This window comes from Sinohyriopsis cumingii, chromosome 1, assembly GCF_028554795.1.
Source record: "Sinohyriopsis cumingii isolate HCF-2022 chromosome 1, ASM2855479v2, whole genome shotgun sequence".
NCBI lineage: Eukaryota > Metazoa > Mollusca > Bivalvia > Unionida > Unionidae > Sinohyriopsis > Sinohyriopsis cumingii.
In genome coordinates, this window is record NC_142961.1 from 40,027,242 (window position 1) to 40,049,725 (window position 22,484).

Below are 22,484 nucleotides of genomic sequence, written 5' to 3' on the forward strand. Positions count from 1 at the left end.
AAGTGACGTGTCACCGACTTGATAGAAAGCTTTACAATTTTGACAGGGACCATTTCATTAATGAAAATGACAAGAATGAACACAAACATAGCTAGCTGAAAGTTAAACAGGCTCTACAACCGTTAAGCTATGCCGTATTGATGACAAACTCATCTAGATACAATTTCAAAATAAGAGAATTAACAGAAAAGACTTTGCATATATATATATATATATATATATATATATATATATATATATATATATATATATATATATATATATAAATAAAATTTAGTTCAGTGTTTAAGAAAAGAGGAGATAATTAACATGCCGTAAAATTTTCCTAAGAAAGATAAAAAGTCATAGGACTGTAGGAACAATTGTGAAAAAAATTGTCCTTGAGGAATAATTAAATCATTTATCATTTAAAGTATCACATCAGAACTATGATTTACCTGTATGTATCTATGTATCATCGATTTCAGATGTGCTGCTATGGCGACAAAGATTTCCTTAGAGAGGGACCTTTTGGATTTATTCGATAACACAATGTCCTTGAGCCAGCACAACACGAAAAATTTGACCTTGCCATGAAGTCGGTATGTTGCAACGAAGGAGCCAGCCTCTGTAATCTTTATTATGACGTTAGACCTCTAGGATATTGCTACACTTCATTCCCTTCATGGCACAGTGAGTTGTCTGCCACCCACAATCACCTCAATCAAACATGTAATTTTCTTTCAACGTAAAAATTGCTAATTACATCACAAACTTAAATCCTTCTGATACATTATTAATTGTTCCTTACAGAATTTAAACGAGCATAACTGTGCTAGTGTTGCAATATATAAACATACTGATTTTCATATATAATTTACACATCTTCATATATACCGATGCTCACCTTAATTAAACAACGCAAAAACGGAGTTGAGCCAAACTTTCAGGGCACATGTACACACAAAATCGATGTTGCAATTCAAATGACCTGCAGAAGGTCCGATATCAGTATTTCACATAGTAATCAATCGTATTTAATTTAGCGCTGATATGAGACTTATATTTGTAACTAAAACACATTGAGGAACCAATGTAAAATACTGTTAAATAATGCTTATTGAAAATGTTTACTATGTTGACCAACGGTCTGGTAAATATGCGATACCATTGTTTATTTTGTTTTTTAAATTTATAATATAGTCAAGGTTATGCAATCCTCAAAAACATATCAAACTTAATGAGACATCGTATAGACTTCAATTAGGTAAGAAAACATTTTAAATTTATATGAATTCAATCATTCCTTACCAATGCAAAACATAAATATCATCAGTGAGTAACTAATACAGACACACACACACACACACAAATAGATACATATATATCTTTACTAATTGAAGTTTTCATATTTGATCTCCGTAAAACGATTTAGCCGTTGCACCCGGAGATCCCCATATAACCACATTTGATGGAAGATGATATACTTTCAACGGATGGGGGAGTATACGCTTATGACCGTTAACACCACCATGACCGGCACCTTTGACCTGCAGGCCAGAAGTGCTAGAGCGGAAGGAGAAAATGGCACAGTTAGCGATGCCACCATCTTCTCTGCGTTTGCCGCGAAAGACAGCCTTGGTATCAACATACATGTAGAGTTAAACAGATTTAGTTCTGGTAACTGAAACATAGTTTAACTGTATAATTTTAACGACAAACAGTTTTTCACAAGTTTGTAAATCATTTTGGTTATACTTTGTTGTCCATCTATTTATCGATAATGCATTTATGCATTTGCTAAAGAACAATGGTCAATGTAATCTGAACTACGCGCTCACAATGCAACAACAAACAGTTGACTGAACGTGAGCTAGGGTAAAGAAAAACTGGACAGGTATATTCTGTAATGGAAATTATTTAGAACGTTTGATTGCATATCTTTTTCTAAATATATCAGCGATGCTATTATATCCATTTGGGAGATTCAATTCATTCTCCTCCCTTGCCGTTAACTTAAGAGACATTGATTGTATAAGAGGACAATTATTTTGACAACGTCGATCAAAGTTACCACGACCATGGTTGTGGAAACGAAACAAAGACGAGATGATAAGAAAGTCAAGAATGCTACTTCGGAAAATATAGTACCAGATACAATTTTACTTCAAACAACATACATAGCATCAGATACAATTTTACTGTAAACAACGCACACAGTGCCATATACAATTTTACTTTAAACAACACACATAGTGCCAGATACAGCAGCAGGGAGGGCGAATCGGACATTTTGTCCAAACGTCATTTGGTTTAATTAATACTTTCTGCACTCAGCGGATCCGGTGTCGTCAGCGCCTGGTAAAAAAAAAAAACGACGTCGTCGTCGGGGGGATCGTCCAATCGTCATTTGGTTTAATTAATACCTTCTGCGCGCCGATCCCAGCGTCGTCAGCGTCCGGTAAAAAAGCGCGACGACCGCGTCGATGTCATCGCCCTCCCTGCTGCTAAGAGTTACAATGATCTTATAAACAGAGTGATCACTAACTCCTCCTCTTGTAGATCAATTAGGTTATTCGACTGATCGGTAAGTCTGAAATTAATTCTCGTTAAAAACCGATTATGGCATCGTATATAGACCGGATTAATCGGACTCTCAACGATTAAAAATCCCGGAGGGGCTGTTGGTGAAAATGAATAAAGGATATACCCCTGTTGAGCCTGATTTGATTGCTTGGTATCCACCTGGTAACTCCCTTCGATAACATCACACACTAGATTGATTGCTATCACCGATGCAATATTTACGTTGTACGGGGCAATATGCCTACCACCCTCTCCATTATCGTGTCTGAGGATAGTTGATGGGGCGAGAAAATCATTAAGAGATTTTCTTAGTTCTGGCGCGTTGTATCCTGGAAACTTGAAATCGGGTAAATCGGCTTCTGTGATATTATACTCGGTTAGGAATTTTTGTTTATTATCATCGCTGTTAGCGGATATTGTTTTAACGATTCGTTCATTGATATATTCCATGTCTGATATAAGTTGATTTAACACCTCAACGTGTTTTCGTGCTTTCGTTTTCCGTAGCTGTTCTAGTTGCAATTGGTAATTACGATTAATCTCGATAAAACCACTAGCGATATCATTTAAATTAACTGTGACCACGGCGGACGATTCAGGAGTTTGCTTATACGGAAAATACCATTGCATGGTATTCCTGTTTTGAAATATAAATCTGCTGGGTGATAACGTGTTTTTTATAATAGACAAATCATTTCGATACCCGGGATTAATCTCGTGATACGATTGCGCATTCGTGTGCAAGTCCTCGGGGATTCCATGAGGTGGATTCTTAGGCCATCCTAGTATGGTTCTTATCGAACTGTTATAAATATCAACCATATACCCCGGTGTGCTTATTTCAATCGTCGACGATAACGTCGGTTCATGAACCGTAATAGCGATTTTTGATTCTTTTCCTGTGATCGATTTTATCCTGCGTTGAAATTCTTTATTGATTTGTTCTATTTGGTATGACCCAGTTGGTATTGTAACCTCCTTCCAGTCTGGGGTCCCATCGGGTTTATTTGTCCATGCAAAAACCAGCGAGTTATTAGGTTGTTGTCCGTTAAATGCGTCCGCTCGGATATTAGGCCAACTGTGATATACTCGCAATTTTGCCAGCGCTATTTCCTTCACTGGAACCGGTGATGGGAAGTTCACACTGAATTCGGGGTTCGTTGATGTTATCGATATCATACTTGTTTGTACCGGAGTGGTGTTCTCCGCGATCCGTTGAAGTAATTGAAACCCTTCGGGGGTCAGCGACATTATTATTATTCGTTGTTTTTAGTGTTCAATTTCAACACCGAATATTAACAACCTGCTTGTTTTCAGGAGAATGTTTTAAGCCATTGAAGTGGTTTCCGGCTTCCAGTTGAAAATTTTCGATTTTTGACATCGCGGAGCCATACAACTGGACCATCGTGGAGAATTCAACATCGGATATGAACGAATTATCAATCGACAACGAGATCAACCCGGATAATTTCGAGTACGCGTCGGATACTATTTGATGTTTTACTGTATACTCGTTGAGTTTTTTCTGAGAACACGATGATATCTTTCTGGTGATTGCGTTGGCAACTCCAGCAATTGTTGTCACCGCGGAGATAGCGATTGAAACGGTGATCGGAGCCATCATGGTCATTGTGGATGAAATGACACCGGCACCAGCTACTATACCGGACACCGAGTACACGGCCACGTCGATGGCGGTCATTTTACGACGGTATTTTTTTATTTTTGCGCGGTATTGTTCGGAAAGCGTTTTTAAGCTCGCGGAGAATTCTTTTGCGGTATCGAATCGATATTGATGTGACGTCGGTGATACCTCTGATTCAATTACCCTGGTGGTCATTTTATTTTAAAAGAGCTAGTGTTTTCAATTACTCACTTAGATCCACTACAAATTCTGCATACCATGTGATGTTTGTCCTAAATAGACTGCTATCAACGGCTTTAATTATAAACCGTTCGATTGTATCCTTGTTAATGATTGTTGATATTGTATTGTTAAACCCAGATGAACTCGGCGATGATATACTGAACTGCATCGCCGAAATCAACGTCAATCGATAAATGCCCTTAACAATTGCGGTGATATCTATTGCATTACGCGTAGGAGTCCAATCGAATGATCCGTATTGAACCGTGTATACGCTATTGTCGATGCTCCCATGAGGTGTTTTCATTTTTTCGAGTTGCTCTGTCATTCTAGGTAGTCTGTCTTTAATCGCCGTAACATCAGTTTTGATCGTTCCTATTTCCTGTGTATACGCGTCTATATTATTCTTGTTCGCTGTAACCTTAGCAATGAGTGTATTTATTTCCCCTCCATACGCGTCTACATGTTTTTTGTTTGCTGCAACCTTAGTAATGAGTGTACTTATTTCCCCTCCATACGCGTCTACATTTTTTTTGTTCGCTGCAACCTTAGTAATGAGTGTATTTATTTCCTGTGTATTCTCGGTTATACTTTTTTTGTTCGCTGTAACCTTAGTAATGAGTGTATTTATTTCCTGTGTATTCTCGGTTATACTTTTTTTGTTCGCTGCAACATCAGTTTTGATCGTTCCTATTTCCCCTCCATACGCGTCTATACTTTTTTTGTTCGCTGCAACATCAGTTTTGACTGTTTCTATTTCCCCTGTATGCGCGTCTATATTTCTTTTGTTCGCTGCAACATCAGTTTTGACTGTTTCTATTTCCCCTGTATGCGCGTCTATATTCCTTTTGTTCGCTGCAACATCAGTTTTGACTGTTTCTATTCTCCATCCATGCGCGTCTATATTATTCTTGTTCGCTACAATATCAGTTTTGATCGTTCCTATTCTCTGTTCATGCACGTCTATACTTTTTTTGTTCGCTACAATATCAGTTTTGATCGTTCCTATTTCCCCTGTATGCGCGTCTATATTTCTTTTGTTCGCTACAATATCAGTTTTGATCGTTCCTATTTCCCCTGTATGCGCGTCTATATTTCTTTTGTTCGCTACAATATCAGTTTTGATCGTTCCTATTTCCCCTGTATGCGCGTCTATATTTCTTTTGTTCGCTGCAACATCAGTTTTGATTGTTTTTATTTCCCCTGTATGCGCGTCTATATTTCTTTTGTTCGCTGCAACATCAGTTTTGATCGTTCCTATTTCCCCTCCATACGCGTCTATATTCCCTTTGTTCGCTGCAACATCAAGTTTGATCGTTCCTATTTCCCGTGTATTCTCGGTCATACTTTTTTTGTTCGCTTCAACATCAGTTTTGATTGTTTTTATTTCCCCTCTATACGCGTCTATATTCCCTTTGTTCGCTGCAACATCAGTTTTGATTGTTTTTATTTCCTGTCCATTCGCGTGTACATTTTTTTTGTTCGCTACAACATCAGCTTTGATTGTTTTTATTTCCTGTCCATACGCGGTGATATCATTTATAGTTGTTGTAATCTCATCCAGCTTGGTATTTTTTTTACCAAAGAATTTATCAAAGTTGTCATCGATCCTGTTAACATTTTTTCGTAACGTGTAAAATTGGCCCGACAGCGTTGTAAACTCCGAAATAGTATTTTTTATTGTTGTAATATTCGGTTCGGTTACCGTCGGGGTCCCAAAAAAACTAGCGGTAGTGAGTTGTATATCGGTGACAGATTTTTTCACCTCGGTGACAGATTTTTTCACCTGCGTGTCAAGTTCGGTCACCGATCTATCTAACCTTATAAAACCGTCTTGGATTGATGTTATCGTCGATAAATGTTGACCCGGTTTGAGTCGTCCGTCGCTGGTATACAGCGCGATAGCGTTCTCGGCGGCATCACGCTGTCGTATTAAAACGTCATCCAGCAACACATTACTGGATTTCAATTTACCCTGGCGGTCTTGAAATACAACTATTTCGCCCGGGTCAACACTGGTTAAGTTTAACGTATCAGCGATTTCATCCTCGATTAGTTTTTTTATGTCGGTGGCGGGCGTTTCCGTGGATCCTTTCAGCGCCGAAATAGGTCGTCCCCAAATATCAATCATCGTTATTGTAAAAAAAACGGTGTTTTTAATTAACCCGCCGGGCCTCTACGGCCCCACTAGTGTATTCGTTTACAACCACATGAGGTGGTTTTCGCGATGATGAAATCGCCGCGAGTACGTTCAATACCTCACGGCCACATATCGGTGGGTCACTTAACTGCTGTGTTGGCAGCGTGGAATAAAAAACCGGGGCTGAACACGCCCGGATATACCGCATGAACTCGTTTGGCGGGGCTAACCCGTATGAATCAAAATAGACGATCGCACGCGGATCAATCGCGTACGCAACCCAATGAGTTCCCGCCCCGGAGGACCCATCGAGGTTAATTATGCCGGTTTCAATATTCCTTGGTGCCGCCGGTAATTGATCCCTCATAAAAACACCCCTGAAGTTTTTTATCGCTAACGCGTCGGCGGCATCTATTAAATCAAAATTAGACATAGGAGTCATTAAACGGTTCCCGGTAGTCTTAGACCCTTTCCCGAATACCATGAATACGGGGTTCCCGGTAGTCTTAGACCCTTTCCGGCCATGGATCGTTTTTTTATAGCCTTTCCCGGTTGCCTTCTTCAATGCCATCCCCGCCGCGGTACCAACGGCTCCTAACGCCGCCGCCTTCGCCACTGCTGGTGCGGCCGCGGCAATCAACGCCGGAATCGCGGCTAACAACGGAAATATCCCACCGGTCTTTTCCATGTTTTTAATCGCTGCGGCCGAAAAATCTATTTGAACACCCTTTTTATTCTTCATCGCATCATTGAAATGTTTTATTTGACGCGCCGTCAACGATATCTTATGATTACCACCTGCCATCTGTGACGGCTTCAGCGTTATTGTGGTTCCGCATTGTTTAGCCGACTTTGATCGTAATTTCTTGACTTGACCATCAGTTAGTGTAACGCCGACAACACTATACGACATTTTATTGTAAACGCGTTTGTGTTTTCAATTACATGTTTTCCACTGGCGCATCAACGATTCTCATTCGTCCACCAACACCTTCCAACAGCATTGATTTATCGCTGAGGATGACAGCAATAGCTCTATAATCAGCAATAGCGCCGCGAGTTACATTAGCTCGGAAGTGTATATCAACGACGGATTGTCTTGTTAAATCAAGATGTTCCAGCGAAAAGTAATAGATCGGATATAGTTCTTTGAAATCATGTTGTGATATTTGCAAACCAGTGTCGACGTTTTGATCACGACTCATATACGACAGCAACCGATGGTACACGCGTGCAATATGGTTTTGACCGTAATTAAGTTGTATATCCTCAGATGGTTCCTGCTGGCCGTTTATTCTCAGCGAGACGTCAGTAACGCCTAATTGATCAAATATCATATGGCTGGATAATTGATTATCAACTCTCGTCATATCCTGCAACGCAACAAATATATGACGCGGAGCCGAAATGCCTTGTTGTGATGCCAGGTTCCATGTGAATATACCATTGATATTTGATTGCTTAGTATCTGTTGTTGTTGTTAGCCAACTTAGTAATGATTTTCCTCCCTGCTCCATAAAGGATAGCAATCGTGCCTCTGTGGTAATGGATGGAGTCATTACTGGCATCCACAATAATATTTTAGTTAAAACGACTTTACCAGGGTCATTATTTGGATTTGCAAGATCCGCTGAAATTCTCCAAATTGCATTTCTATCATCACCTTTTCGCACAAGCACCACGGTATGCTTTGCTCCGTAGATAACTTTTCGCACGTTCCTACAAAATCCAAATATATGATGCAGTGGAATCGCGCATGAGAAAGATCTACGCGGTCCTGTTAACATTGATATGCGTGTTGCGGCTCCGAGGTTGAAATTAGGATCGCTGTTTATAATCATATTCTCAACATCAGCGTTAGCGCTATTATCATTATTTCTTGGTCGTCTTACCACAAATTGCGAGTTTCCAGCAGTGTTTCTAGTATCCTTTGCAAACATCATAGATGGACCCGCTTATCTTGTATAATCGTCGGAATATCTTGCTAGCCCGATTATTGTTGTAGCCACGTCAACATCGCGTTCTATAGACTCGATCTCTCTTCCATCAATGAGATATTTTGCACTCTCAAATAGCGCCATTACGCAGTTATTGACTAAGCTAACTTTGGTACCATCTGGATACGGTGCTGGTACAGCAGGAGTATCGGCCTCTGTTACAAGTTCTCCTTCGATTTCAATAAACGCTTCACACGGCAAAAAGTATTTACTGGTATCATGGACTTGAAGTTCAATTCGCGATCGTATGTTGGGTTGTACTGCATGATAGGAATAAAATTGATAATTACGGACAGAATCATCCTTGTGCACTGGTGCGTCCATATCAAACGCCGGATCAGCTGTTCGTTTAAACATTTTATTTAATAATACGCTGATGCATCTAAATCATCGTCGTCGTTTTAAACCACTCCCCGCTATCATGTTTGCGATGTCATCTTGATTATTGTTTACCAACGACGCTAGTTTTTGTTCCACTGCGTTATTTATTACTTTACTGACATTCGCAGGCATCACTGTCGTTGATGGCATCACCGGTGGTTTCTGTTTTTTTCTTCTCACCAACGACATTAGTTTGTCCTTTGCTGCAGAAAGCGCCTTTCCGGCAACATCTCCAATAGCGCTGATTCCCTTATCACGAATAACATCAATAGCCTTCATTCCTAATTGTTTGGCTAACGGCGCTACTTTTGGAGCCATTCTTGTAAATAACCCCGCAATGGTGCTACCGAGACCATCTCCATAGTACGCGCGGTAAACAGGCAATCGCGAGTTTACCACGTAGACGAGTACTGGTTTATCGTGGTTGTAGTGTATGATCATCTTTATTATAAAAACACCAGTTTTCCAATTAGTGATTGATCACCCCCCCTTCCCACCACCGAATTATAAATTTTGTCAAAAACATCGATTTTCTCTAAATGATTTCCTGGGGTTTTCATCGGCGGTAAAAATCCGCGTTTTTTGTCAATTTTTGTCAATTTTTGGTCGTTTTTGTTTGGTTTTTGGTAAAAAACATCGATTTTCTCTAAATGATTTCCTGGGGTTTTCACCCGTAAAAACTAACCAAAAACGACCAAAAAACGACCAAAAAACGACCAAAAAACGACAATTTTATAATTTTTTTAATCATCCACTAACTCGTCTATGAGCGTTCGATATGCATTAATGTCCATGATACCGCCTGCAAATAACCGCTTGCAAATATCAGCGGCCTCATTGATTATTTCCGGAGAGTTATTTCCGGCTCGTTTTCCTCCGATTAGTACTTCCAGCCGTGATATATCACTGAGAACACTATCAGGACAAGCGTTTTCAACTAGACCACTACCACTTGGATACCCCTCTCCGCTTGTTTTTTTAGAACCATCTTTTTTTTTGACGTTTTTCTTTTCGCTGTTCTTGCTGTTGTATATCATAATCATCAATTCCTTTTTTAAATTCTTTATATCCCAATTCTTTTGTATCCAAGCGATCAATCTCTTTATTCGTTTTATACAACCAATTAACCCAGTCATCTCGTTTTATATTACTGTTTTTATACTCGTCTTTTAAAAAGTCTTTTCTTGAATGATAGCTGTGAGCGGCAAAATTGCCAAAAATCCTATACTCGTCGGATTTCAGTAATTGAAATTGTTTTATTTGTGCTATAGCCTTTTCAGTGAGTTTATCTATAAAGGAAACCCCTCTTTGAGTGGAAATTTTTTGAAGTTCACCAACATCACCCTGTTCAACAACGGGTTCAGAATCATCAATATCAGCTAATCGTTCATACTCTCGTTGGGTTTTTATATCACCGGAAAGTTGTTTTATCCGTTGCTGTGTTTGTTCTGTCTCTGCTGCTATCTTTTCAAGTACAGGAAGAAGAGGCGCCTCTTTCCGTTCGCCTTCCTTAGGAATATCTCCATATATTGCCCGTTCTGTTGCCGCTGTAACATCCCTAGTCGCTTTAGTTACCGGAGCAAAGAGTTGTTCACTTCCAACAGTAAAATCAGTTTGTAGTTGCTGCCGCGTTTGAAGTTGTTCTCGAACCCTGTCTCGTAACGGTATGAACTTTTTAAGCGCCGCTAGCCGCTCTCTGGCTAGCCGAGTAGTAAGTGATTCGCCTACCATTATTGCAATTGCTCCGCAATTTCTAATTTCCCGCCGAGTGTACCATCGGGGGCTCCACGGACTTTTCGTCTATAATCCTTCTAATGTTTTTGATCTTACTAGAAATCTCGCGGCGTCGTTCATAAACACGTCCAAGTTTTTTTCGTATTATTTCAACGGCAGTAAATAGTCCAATGAATGCATTTACGTCATTGTGGTACAGGCTCTCATTAATCGCATGTTGTAATCGTTTTATAAAAAAGTACTCGCGGGCCAGGGTAAAACGCCCCCGTTTCGATTGTTCGTTAATAATCTCATAATCGGATAATATTTTTTCGCTGTCGAGACTATCAGATAATTCAATTCCTTGATTTTTTAATTTTGAAATCTCGGCTAATATATTATTGATGTCTTCGATATTCATATTCTTATAAAACATCCTTATATCTAATATAAAAAAAATGAACTCTGCGCAGTGTGTTAACATTCGATTGAACCGTAGGATAATTCGTTTTCTTCCGGAACAGACAATTTATTGTCATGGCGACTTCGTCAGCGCCATAGGCGCCGGTGACCTTGTCACTCGCTGATATAATCGGAGGATTCTGTTACATATGAAAATCGAATTTTGCGTCCGTTTTTTTTTGAGATCGCTGAATTCTGTATTCCTTCTGCAACAAATCGTATTGAGGCGATACAAATGTCGAAATATTTTCCTGCCTCATTCATCGACTGAAATATTTTTTCCTCGTGAGTTGTTGTATCAAATGACTTTACGGGTTTTGCTTTGTTTGAGTATTTACCAGTTTCGCCTTTTTTGGTATTTTGACTTTGCGAGATAACTTGCAAGTTTATAAGAGAATTATCAGTCTTATTATTATTAATATGATCAATCACAAGCCCATTCTCGATTAATCCGTTGAATACTTCAAATACCACCCTATGAACATAATACCCTTCTTTCCGGCACCAAACATCAAATACCCCTGATTATTTTTCCATCCAACTGGTTTTTTTAGTCTACAATTTCTAACAACACCGTCGCGAGATGCCTCGTAATTAACGAGCACAGGGTGAGGTCTGAACTCTTGGTCCATTTGTATAATAATACTACTTGTCTAATTCATTATTTGGTTTAATTATAAACCTTTCAATGTAGTCTTGAGGTGTTTTGATGACGAAGTCGGCGGTGGGGTCAATGACGGCGTTTTTAATTCGCTTGTCGTAATAACGTTTTAACTCTCTGTATCGCTTTCCGCCACAATTGATACACAACTGCGATTTTCTTCTTACACCAACGCGACAAACCAAGCACGGGAGGGGGCCAAGAGAACCATTACGAACGCTTTGTAAATGATACCCGCAGAATTCACCTCTACATGATTTATTGCACGGGGTTGTCGACCCAATCATCAACCATTTGCAGTGATTCATTATACTATATTCTTTTATTTAAATACTTGTTTTAATTATATGGATGAGTTCGAGAGATTAGCAGCAATTAAGCCCTGGAAAAATATTAGGTTTAATCTCGACAGAGTCCTCAAGGACGCACCAAAAGCGTTAATAAACGATAGAACCCTGTTGAGTAAAATACGCGATTGTATCAATGAATTCAAGCGTGATGGTGCATCTCATAGTTGGTCAACATTTCGAATTGATGGTGTTGTTGATGCTACCATGAACGACAACCGCGCAGCAACGATAATATCACAACTTGACGGTAAAAAGTATTTCTTCAGAGTAAAATTCATTGTCCGGGTGGAATCAGGTAATTGGATCATACGTGATAAATTTGAACCAGTTCTCAGCGACAAGAAAACAGTTATTGTTAGCCGCGACTCCAAGCCGGGGTTGTTAACCGGAATTGACAGACCATACTATGAACGAGCGTATCCTGAAACAGCAGTTGTTTATGGAATATACCCGTTAAATAAGAAACCTGATATCGGAAAACTAGCGCCGATGAAACAGTCAACTGGGATAAATTGTGTAGCAGAACGAATAATAGAGCATTTTACAAATGCATGTCGAGGAAACAAATTGACTGATCTACGACGCAGCAAAATCAACCAGTGGGAGGAGACAGTGCGCGAGCGTGGAGCAACCATCAGCGACATAGCGAGATTAGAAACGTCGTTGAGATTTCCAATAACCGTTACAACGATAACCGGTGAAGTATTACACGAATCGAAGTACAAATCAAAGGGAGCCCCAATCAAAATTATTGATCATAACGAACACGCGTGGACGCCCGCGATCACAGTGTTTCCACGGGATAGAACAGTAAAGTATATCCCGGGGAAATTTATACAAGATGGTTTTCTCGCGGAGAGGAAACTATTTGATGCTATTGCTTGTTTGTGTAAAAACGACCCTGTGTCAGTGTGGTTACTTCGCAGCGCTGAAAACGATGCGGATACCTTTGATCAGTTTGTAAGACCAAACGGTGAATTATATCGCACTGAAGCGTTTCACAACAAGATGAAAAAAACCGCCATAGAATTTGAAGAGCATGATGAACAACTGCTAACAAATTGTTTCACGATTCCATCGGTTGCGGCTCATGTTGCAGCAAGGAAAAATGCGTGGAGTCCAACACGCAAGGAATTTCTACCGGATGTACAATCCAGTTGTTTGGAATACTATCACGGTGGACTATGGAACACTGAATACAGCCGCGACGCTATGATTTCCGTTGATATGGTTGCCTGTTATCCAGCGAGTTTTCTCGGGTATGGATCCGCCGCTGAGTATTTCAAACGATTTGGACACCCCAGACATGAAATGACTCGTGTTGCTATTAATGGACCACTGCCTGATTTTGATTTAACCGGATTCGCTCGCATAGTATCATTTGAGTTCGCGGCAGGACTTCATCGCTGTTGTTATATTTGGATCGGTAGACACATGAATGAAAAGAAGTGGTTGCCAATAGCGCTGCTACGGTATATGATTGATTGTAAAATGCTAGTTTCGTTGATTGTCAGTGACGCGATTGTATCATACCGGGCGCAGACTGAAGTCTGGTTACCAGAACCGGAGCGTCTAGATAGCATAATTGACGAATCCAGAAAACACATTGATGCCGACGAGGAATATATCATCGAATGGTCCAGGAGGATATTCAACCAACGAAACCGCGAGGCAAAAGATCTCGGTAGAAAAATAATCGGTAAGTTCACACAAGGTGGAAAAAACTGCGACTACAAACGATATTGCTCACGGCTAATCATAGATGACGCAGAATATAATTTCGTAATCAAGGACGCAGTGGCGAAAAATAGATACGTGAACTGTGAAGCAGCTTTCTTGTCCAACTTTAACAAAGTTGGGTACAGTTGTTACCTACAGCGATGGAGACAGCCCAGCATACCCGCATTTGAAGGCGTCTATGCTGGGTTACGCCGCTATCAATTTATTCTCGATGATAAATAGATTTCCCGACACCGCGGTTAGATTAGCCGTTGATTCATTTTATATAGACGTAAAGTATAAGAGAAACATAGCCGAGTTTACTAGTCCGGACGAGAGTTGGGGTACATGGAGAATTAAAAATGAAATACGACGCGATTATTCCCCGTCAGCAGATGTCACCGTTGAGAACAACTACTTACGCGGTGATAAATTGTCAGAATGGTCTAATGCACCACCGTGTTCTGATCCAATTTGTAGACACAAAACAGTTTATTTAAGCGGCTGTGGCGGGTCAGGAAAGACGACTCGGGCAATTGAATTATTTCGAACGCGGGCAAGTATAATCGTGCTTACACCAACCCATAGACTAGCGCGAGAGATAAAACAACGAAATGTTGACGCCGTTACTTATCACAGCTTTTTTCGATACAGCGGCGGTGAGTGGACTCCTGATCGAATGGGTGAAAAATTTATTCCTGAGGTTATCATCTGGGATGAGATATGTACTGTTTCGTTAGATGTTTTACAAATGTTTCTTGATTGGTTGCTGCTCGCGAATACAGCGGTGATCATGTGTGGCGACCATGGCCAACCACCACCATTTGTCGGCGAGGGCCCACATGATTGGTTAAAGGGTTTTGTGGACTATTATGAAGAAACCGACACTGATTACCGAGCACTTGATGAACAACTGCGCGAGGTTAAAAAATTAATCAGATTACAGCCGGATAGAATTCAGTGTGAAATAATCCGCGAGGTGATTCCGGAAACGCCGTTAAATGAATTCTGGGAAACATGGAGACCAAACGATTTGATTGTAGCGAGTAGAAGGATAGTCAGAGACACACTTCAGCGGAAGTTGTTTACGTTGCATAAGGAAAAGTTTCCAACGCGCCCGGTGCCGTTATGCTATAGACCCTCGGACACACGGCGGCAGAACATTGAAGTTGAAATCCCGACCCCGACAGCGTCGGGGACAAAAAAACAAATTCTCGTGCTGAATGATATCGTGCTCGTTGATATCAGCGTCGTCGAGGACGCGCTACGTGCTGATAAATCCCCGTGGACGCTAGGATACGCAACGACAATACATTCCTCGCAGGGACTAACCATCACCGACACAATTGTTTGGATGGTTGATAATCGCATCGAATGGTCAAATCTAGTCTATCTTGCAGTGTCCCGAGTACGGAGGATAAATCAGCTTCGAAGAATTGTTATCGACGAAGCCACCGACGAAGCCGGCGACAAAGTCACCAACGACAACGACATCATCGATGCAAGCGTCATTGATAGAAAACTCTCGGGTTACCGCCAACAGGATAAAAAAAACAGCGGCGTTTTGATATTGATGCCGAATTAATAATTGCGTTACGACAACAACAGAATAATCACTGCGCGAGTTATAATTGTGTAATGCGCTGGCGTTATTCGGATAAAGACGCTCGCCAATTTACCGTGGACAGAATCGATAACAGTCTCGGTCATGTCAAAAACAATGTGAGGTTGACCTGTCTTGAGTGCAATAGACGCAACGGCGCTAGTTAAGACCACGCGGGGGTAATTGAGTATCGTCAGGTATCACTTGTAGTTGCTCGCGTGTAAACCCCCGCTGTGGGGCAGTTGAAACTAGTCTATAGATCGGTGGTCTACCAGTTGATCGTGTTATCGTTGATATGTTATGTGTGGTAACACTCCAAATAGGATCAGTAGCTCTTTTTTTACCGCCTTCAAGCTCTCCTGGTTCATACAGATATCTCACGGTAACATCGCCGAGAATCGGCTTGGAAACGCTATCTATTTTTGATCTTCCGGGTATATACTCGTATTTAATCGCGTCGCTGGGCTTCATGTTGATTGCTCGGGTAATTTCGTTATTTAACGCGGCAATTACGCCTGGCAACCTTTTGACCCATTCACGAGATCGTTTTTCTTGGATGAATTCCTTCGCGTATTGATATCCAAATAACCGTTCAGCAAGAGTCCGATTGAATCGTTCAACAATTGCCTGATCACGATGTAGCGCAGTATGACCTCGTCGTACCGCGACGCTATGATGTTTCAGCGTTGATAAAACAGTGCCGCGAAATTCACTACCAGGATCAACTTGTAATAGATTTGGCCAGCGCAGAGGACCTCTTCGATAAATCCGCTCAAACGCATCGGCTACTTCAGTTGCTGACTTTGTTTTCAACGGCTCCGCTTGTTTGTATCGACTCGCAACATCAACTACGGTTAGCGCGTATTTGTAACCGTTGTCATGCGGCAAAAATAGTATATCAGCCTGATGAACTTCATTAGGTACGCTGACATCAAAGCGCGAGAAGTTGATTTGTTTAGGCGGTGGTAGATAAATTTGCCATATAGCCTGTTTGGATAACCAATTAGCCGCAGTGGCCCTCGTTACTTTTGCAGCGCTTGCAAGCTTACCAATTGCGGCCTTGCCCTTCCAGTATCCTCTCGGAGAATAATAGATGGATTCCATGTTGTTATTATAAACGCTAGCGTTTTCAATTACCAGCGCGAGAAGCTCCGCTTCCAATCATTAATTTACCTTTCATAGCCGATTTTACCAACCATGAGGCCAATTTTTCTTTGAAGGATTTATCAGGAATAGCATTTAACGCGTGAATTAATTTTACGTCCGCGATATGACGCTGTTGCAGATCGCTACTTTTGTAGTAAGCAACATCATGAGCATGACACGCCTTATCGATAGCATTTATTGGATACTCACCGGGTTTGGGCTGATTTTGATCATCGAGTCTGATATCTAATCGTGTTCCGGGGCCACAGTAGCTATATCCTGGAAGGTGCTTTTCTCCTGGATACTTTGCCCACGGGGTTCCGGGGAGTTTTGATAACTTGGCTGCAATATCACCTCCTCGTTTTTTTTTAAAACATCCCCGGGTTTAATAGAAATAAATCTAAATTTCTTTATACCGCATTGTACACACTTACCAGTAAGTGCCGATCTATTATTTCTTGTTGCAACGGTTGTCATATCATTTGTGCCAGTACGCACTCTACACTTCACACAATATAGATCCATAATTTATGTATAGAGATATGAATATAATTGATTTTTCGGCGACTAAAACAAGAGAACCAGTTAAGCATGTTGCAGCGTTACCAAACTCGATCCGGATGATTATCATCGGACCGTCTGGATCCGGCAAGACGCAATTGTTACTTAATTTAATAATGAGATGGATGAAGTGGGATAAGTTGTATTTAATCGCCCCTAGCGTAGATGATCAACGATGCTACGAGGTGTTGAAAGATTTCAACGAGAATGCATCAGCAATCGCTGAAAAAAATGTTATTGAGTTTATTACAGATATCAATGATGCATCAGGTATCGATGATATTGATGGCGACGTTAACAATCTAGTCGTGTACGATGATGTTATGTTAGACAATCAAAAAAACCCAGCTAGGATATTTTCCAGAGGCAGGCATAAAAACACTGACGTGATATATGTCACTCAACGATACACTCAGATTCCAAAAGTAATCAGAGACAACTGTAATATTCTTGCTGTATTCAACGGCGTCGATACACACACGCTACGAAATATTTGGCAGACATGGTGCGGCGGTGACATGGACTTTAATGTTTTTCGAAACTTTTTTAGTCATGCTCAGTCGACCCCACATGGATTTGTAACGATAAATTTACATGACCCTCGGACACGATATCGTATCGGACTCGACCAAATATTCGGTTAAATTGTAGGATCATAAAGATCTTCATTGTAAGTAGCCACTTAGCAGCAGGGAGGGCGATGACATCGACGCGGTCGTCGCGCTTTTTTACCGGACGCTGACGACGCTGAGATCGGCGCGCAGAAGGTATTAATTAAACCAAATGACGATTGGACGATCCCCCCGACGACGACGTCGTTTTTTTTTTACCAGGCGCTGACGACACCGGATCCGCTGAGTGCAGAAAGTATTAATTAAACCAAATGACGTTTGGACAAAATGTCCGATTCGCCCTCCCTGCTGCTGATACAATTTTACTTTAAACAACATACACAGTGCCAGATACAATTTTACTTTAAACAACATACATAGCGCCAGATACAATATTACTGTAAACAACGCACACAGTGCCATATACAATTTTACTTTAAACAACACACATAGTGCCAGATACAATTTTACTTTAAACAACATACACAGTGCCAGATACAATTTTACTTTAAACAACACACACTGTGCCACATACAATTTTACTTTAAACAACATACAAAGCGCCAGATACAATTTTACTTGAAACAACATACATGGTGTCTTATACAACTTTACTTTAAACTACATATACAGTGCCAGAAACAATTTTACGATAAACAACATACACAGTGCCAGATACAATTTTACTTTAAACAACATACACAGTGCCACATACAATTTTACTGTGAACAACATACACAGTGCCAGATACAATTTTACTTTAAACAACGTACACTGTGCTAGAAACAATTTTACTGTAAATAACGTACATGGTGCCTTATTCAATTTTACTTTAACCAACAAAGAAAGTGCCAGACACAATTTTACTTTAAACGAAATACACAGTGCCACATACAATTTTACTGTGAACAACATACACAGTGCCAGATACAATTATACTTTAAACAACGTACACTGTGCCTGATACAATTGTACTGTAAACAACGTACATAGCGCCCTATACAATTTTACTTTAAACAACATACACAGTGCCACATACAATTTTACTTTAAACAACATACACTGCGCCAGATACAATTTTACTTTAAACAACGCACACAGTGTCAGATACAATTTTACTGTAAATAAGGTACATAGTGCCTTGTACAATTTTACTTTAAACAGCATACACGGTGCCAGATACGATTTTACTTGAAACAACATACACAGTGCCAGATACAATTTTACTTGAAACAACATAAAACAGTGCCAGATACAAGTTTACTTTAAACAACATAAATCATGCCTTATACAATTTTACTTTAAAATAACATACACAGTGCCAGATACAGTTTTATTTTACGCAACGTCCACAGTGCCAGATACAATTTTTCTTTAAACAACGTGCATTGTGCCAGATACAATTTTTCTTTAAACAACGTGCATTGTGCCAGATACAATTTTACTTTAAACAACGAAGATTGTACCATATACACTTTTACTTTAAACAGCTTACACAGTGCCAGATACAATTTTACTTTAAACAACGTACGCTGTGCCAGATACAATCTTACCTTAAACAACGCAAACTGTGCCAGATACAATTTTACTTTAAACAACACACACTGTGCCACATACAATTTTACTTTAAACAACGTATACAGTAGCAGCTAAAATGAAATATATACACATACATGACTAATCAAAAACAGTAAAATCCAACCTAAGTTAATTTTGTTCTAAATATTGTTATGTAATGAAGAGCAATATGGCTATTTAAATTTATTTAGTCACTTCGTCCTCAAACAGCAAATTTGGATGAAGAATAATATAAATATATAGACATAAATGCAGACGGAAATACCGAATAATTTCAATAATCTTATTAGGGTGTGAATTTCTGTTCATAATTTATACATATACTTATTGATGTCATTTTTCTTGTTTCGGGTGTCGTCTTACTTGTTTTATAACATAGACATATCGATGTGTATCTATTTTAACTGTTTCCATAATTTCGACATTTATTGATAGGTGTCTTTTTTTACTTTTCCACAATTTAGACATATATTTATGGATGGTCTTTTTTCTTGTTACAACATACTCTCAGGTCTTACGGTTTATGCCAAAGCCTATCCAAACAAGCAGCATTTTCACGATTACACCAAGGAATTTTCTAATACAGTGAGGAAATTTTCATTCAGATCTCCATACCTTACGCTAACCAGAATGAATCAGACAAGAGCACTCAGAGCTTCGTTCTCCTCAGGTTTGTTTCAGGACTCACTTGTAAAACGTATTCATTTAACTTATACAGTGATTGTTATTTCAATCTGCTCCATTGATGAAAAAGGCGATTACGTCTAGTGGATATACATATATATTTTCTGTCACTGGCAAATTTGAATTTTTACGTAAACAGGAGAAACTGTGTGTGTGTCATTTTCATTGCATGCCTGGATTTGTGCTAAACGTGATTTATGGCATCATTAATATCAAATTAGCAATGAAAAAGTATCATTTTTTTGCAAGTAGATGAAATAATGCAACGTGCAACGTGTTATAACTGCACGGGAATATTATAACTTGTAAATTTCCTCACCGATATTATATATATATATATATATATATATATATATATATATATATATATATATATATATATATATATATATATATATATATATATATATATATATATATATATATATATATATTCGAAACCATTTTGAATTTTTCTTCTTTTCCCAGGCATTTCCATCATTGACTCCAACGCTGTGAAGATGTTGAGCATTGAAATAGCTATTCCTAACTCAATAAAGGGGAAAACACTGGGGCTGATGGGAAATTTCGATGGCAATAAAACTAATGATTTCATATTTAGCAACTGAACCTATCATGTCGATTCTGCGAGTGAGAGAGATATATTTTCGTATATGCAAACATGTAAGTTTAATCAATATGATCTAGATGTCTGAATTCGTGTTATTTTTATAATGTATCACTAAGTAAATATACAGTTTAAGTTAAAGTATAAAAGAAACTTTAATAATGTCTTCTAGACGAAAACGTTATCACTGACCTTGTATACTTGAACAAAAAGAGGAATAAGGCAAACCTGATAAAGAATATTCCATAAACATGTGGAACATAAAGCATTTCTTGAAAAATGTAAATAGAGAACCATGCTCAGCAAGTCATCCGGCCAAGCTGAAAGCCACCCACCCCCACTCAAGGATAAGTTGAACAGTGAAAAAGATTATACAGTGGACTTGTTCAAAGATTAAAGATAATCTCTTTTTAAAAATATGTAGTGCTGAATATAGCAAATTCATTTTACTCGCCCTGTATTCACAGAAATTTCAACAAATTTCTTCAGGTGTTTTTTAAAACCTAATGTATATATTATGACACTAATATTTTATCATGTTTAAACCCAAACCCTTTACAAAAATAAAAAACTAATATAATAGACCATTTAATATTTTCCTTCATAGGGATAATTAATCCTAGTGAATCAGCGTTCAGATACCCGCCTGGAAAAACCCACAAGGAATTCGCACATGCAGACTTTACACCGAAGTTTCTGGATGAGGCAGACCCCGTAACGATTGAAAAAGCTAAAAAATATTGCGGGGAAGACATCGAATATTTTTTTTGACTTTGTCTTTACCGGGAGTAGGGATGTTGCAACCAAAACTGAAAGGATTGGACGGGAAGCCAACGCCGTTGAAATACAGATAGGTGTGTTGGAGGAAGTCGAGATATACTTATTTATGTTCTTTTCATCATTACTAGATTTTTAAGCTATTTTATTAAAATGCTTCTAAACTTATTCACCGACATTATTTTGTAAGTGTCTCTAGTACATAAAAAATTGTCAAAAAAGGACGAGACCACCTGTTTCAAAGTATTGGAGAGATAAGCATGAAATGAACCAATACTTTCATTTTTGAAGGAAATAACACAGTATGGCCTGCTTAAAAATTGTAATGTCATGATGCAGGAAACAAACAAGAGAAGGTTGAAATGACTGAAAGAAATGTAAAGGAAAGTTTAATTGTTTAAATTTTTTATGACTAGGTCTTACACGTTGCTTTAGTTGTATCTTGTTTCCTACAGCAAACGTAGTTCCAAGCATAGAAGGACCTCAAGTGGTGTATGTGACGCTTAACACAGCATATACATCCACGGTAAGCGGTTATGATGACGGTTCCTATAAATATTCTCTGCTAGATAGCGGTGTAAAAGCTAATATTACCAGGAATGCAGATGGCTCAGCAAACGTTACTGGAACTCTCACAGTCGATGATTTGTCATCGCTTGAGTCAGTCATGTAAGTATCTTCCACTGTCTAAACAGAGAAAAGGTAAAGGTAAATAAATATCTTAAAGAAAAAATGTAAATTCAAGTTTTGGGACTTGAATTTTATAGAGACATTTCTGTTTCGCATGGAACCGTTTTCCAGTCCTTTGCTGTGAGAGTGTCACTTAAAACCTATTGTTGCATAGATGTAGTCGTTCTTCCACTGTGATACCTTTGCTGTTGTTCAAATCAGAGATAAATGTTTTAAGTAGCTAGTCCCAATAACCCATAACCTTTCGCAGTACATTATATAGACATGTATTTGAACTGATGTCAGAAACCTTTCTCATATTGAAAGCATGAATTGTTCGAAACTAGGTCGTAGCAATATGGAGTAGTAACTCTAAACATAGGCTAGCACAAT

General features: G+C 39.2%; 1 protein-coding gene across 1 annotated transcript; it reads left to right on the forward strand.

Moving 5' to 3' along the window:
* Positions 1 to 1,420: 1,420 nt before the first annotated feature.
* LOC149806754 (mucin-like protein) lies at positions 1,421 to 20,660 on the forward strand. The gene is made up of 3 exons (XM_089978649.1): positions 1,421 to 1,659; positions 19,866 to 20,024; positions 20,507 to 20,660. Exons 1-3 carry the CDS (start codon positions 1,458 to 1,460, stop codon positions 20,644 to 20,646), a joined length of 501 nt encoding a protein of 166 aa, XP_089834775.1. The 5' UTR covers positions 1,421 to 1,457; the 3' UTR covers positions 20,647 to 20,660.
* Positions 20,661 to 22,484: the final 1,824 nt, after the last annotated feature.

What these genes read in the sequence shown, in the direction of transcription:
- LOC149806754 (XM_089978649.1), top strand. Translation starts at nt 1,458, where the DNA reads ATGATATACTTTCAACGGATGGGGGAGTATACGCTTATGACCGTTAAC. An exon ending in GTTAAACAGATTTAGTTCTG is followed by an intron (nt 1,660 to 19,865) that starts GTAACTGAAACA and finishes ACATACTCTCAG; the next exon opens with GTCTTACGGTTTATGCCAAA. An exon ending in CAGAGCTTCGTTCTCCTCAG is followed by an intron (nt 20,025 to 20,506) that starts GTTTGTTTCAGG and finishes TTCTTTTCCCAG; the next exon opens with GCATTTCCATCATTGACTCC.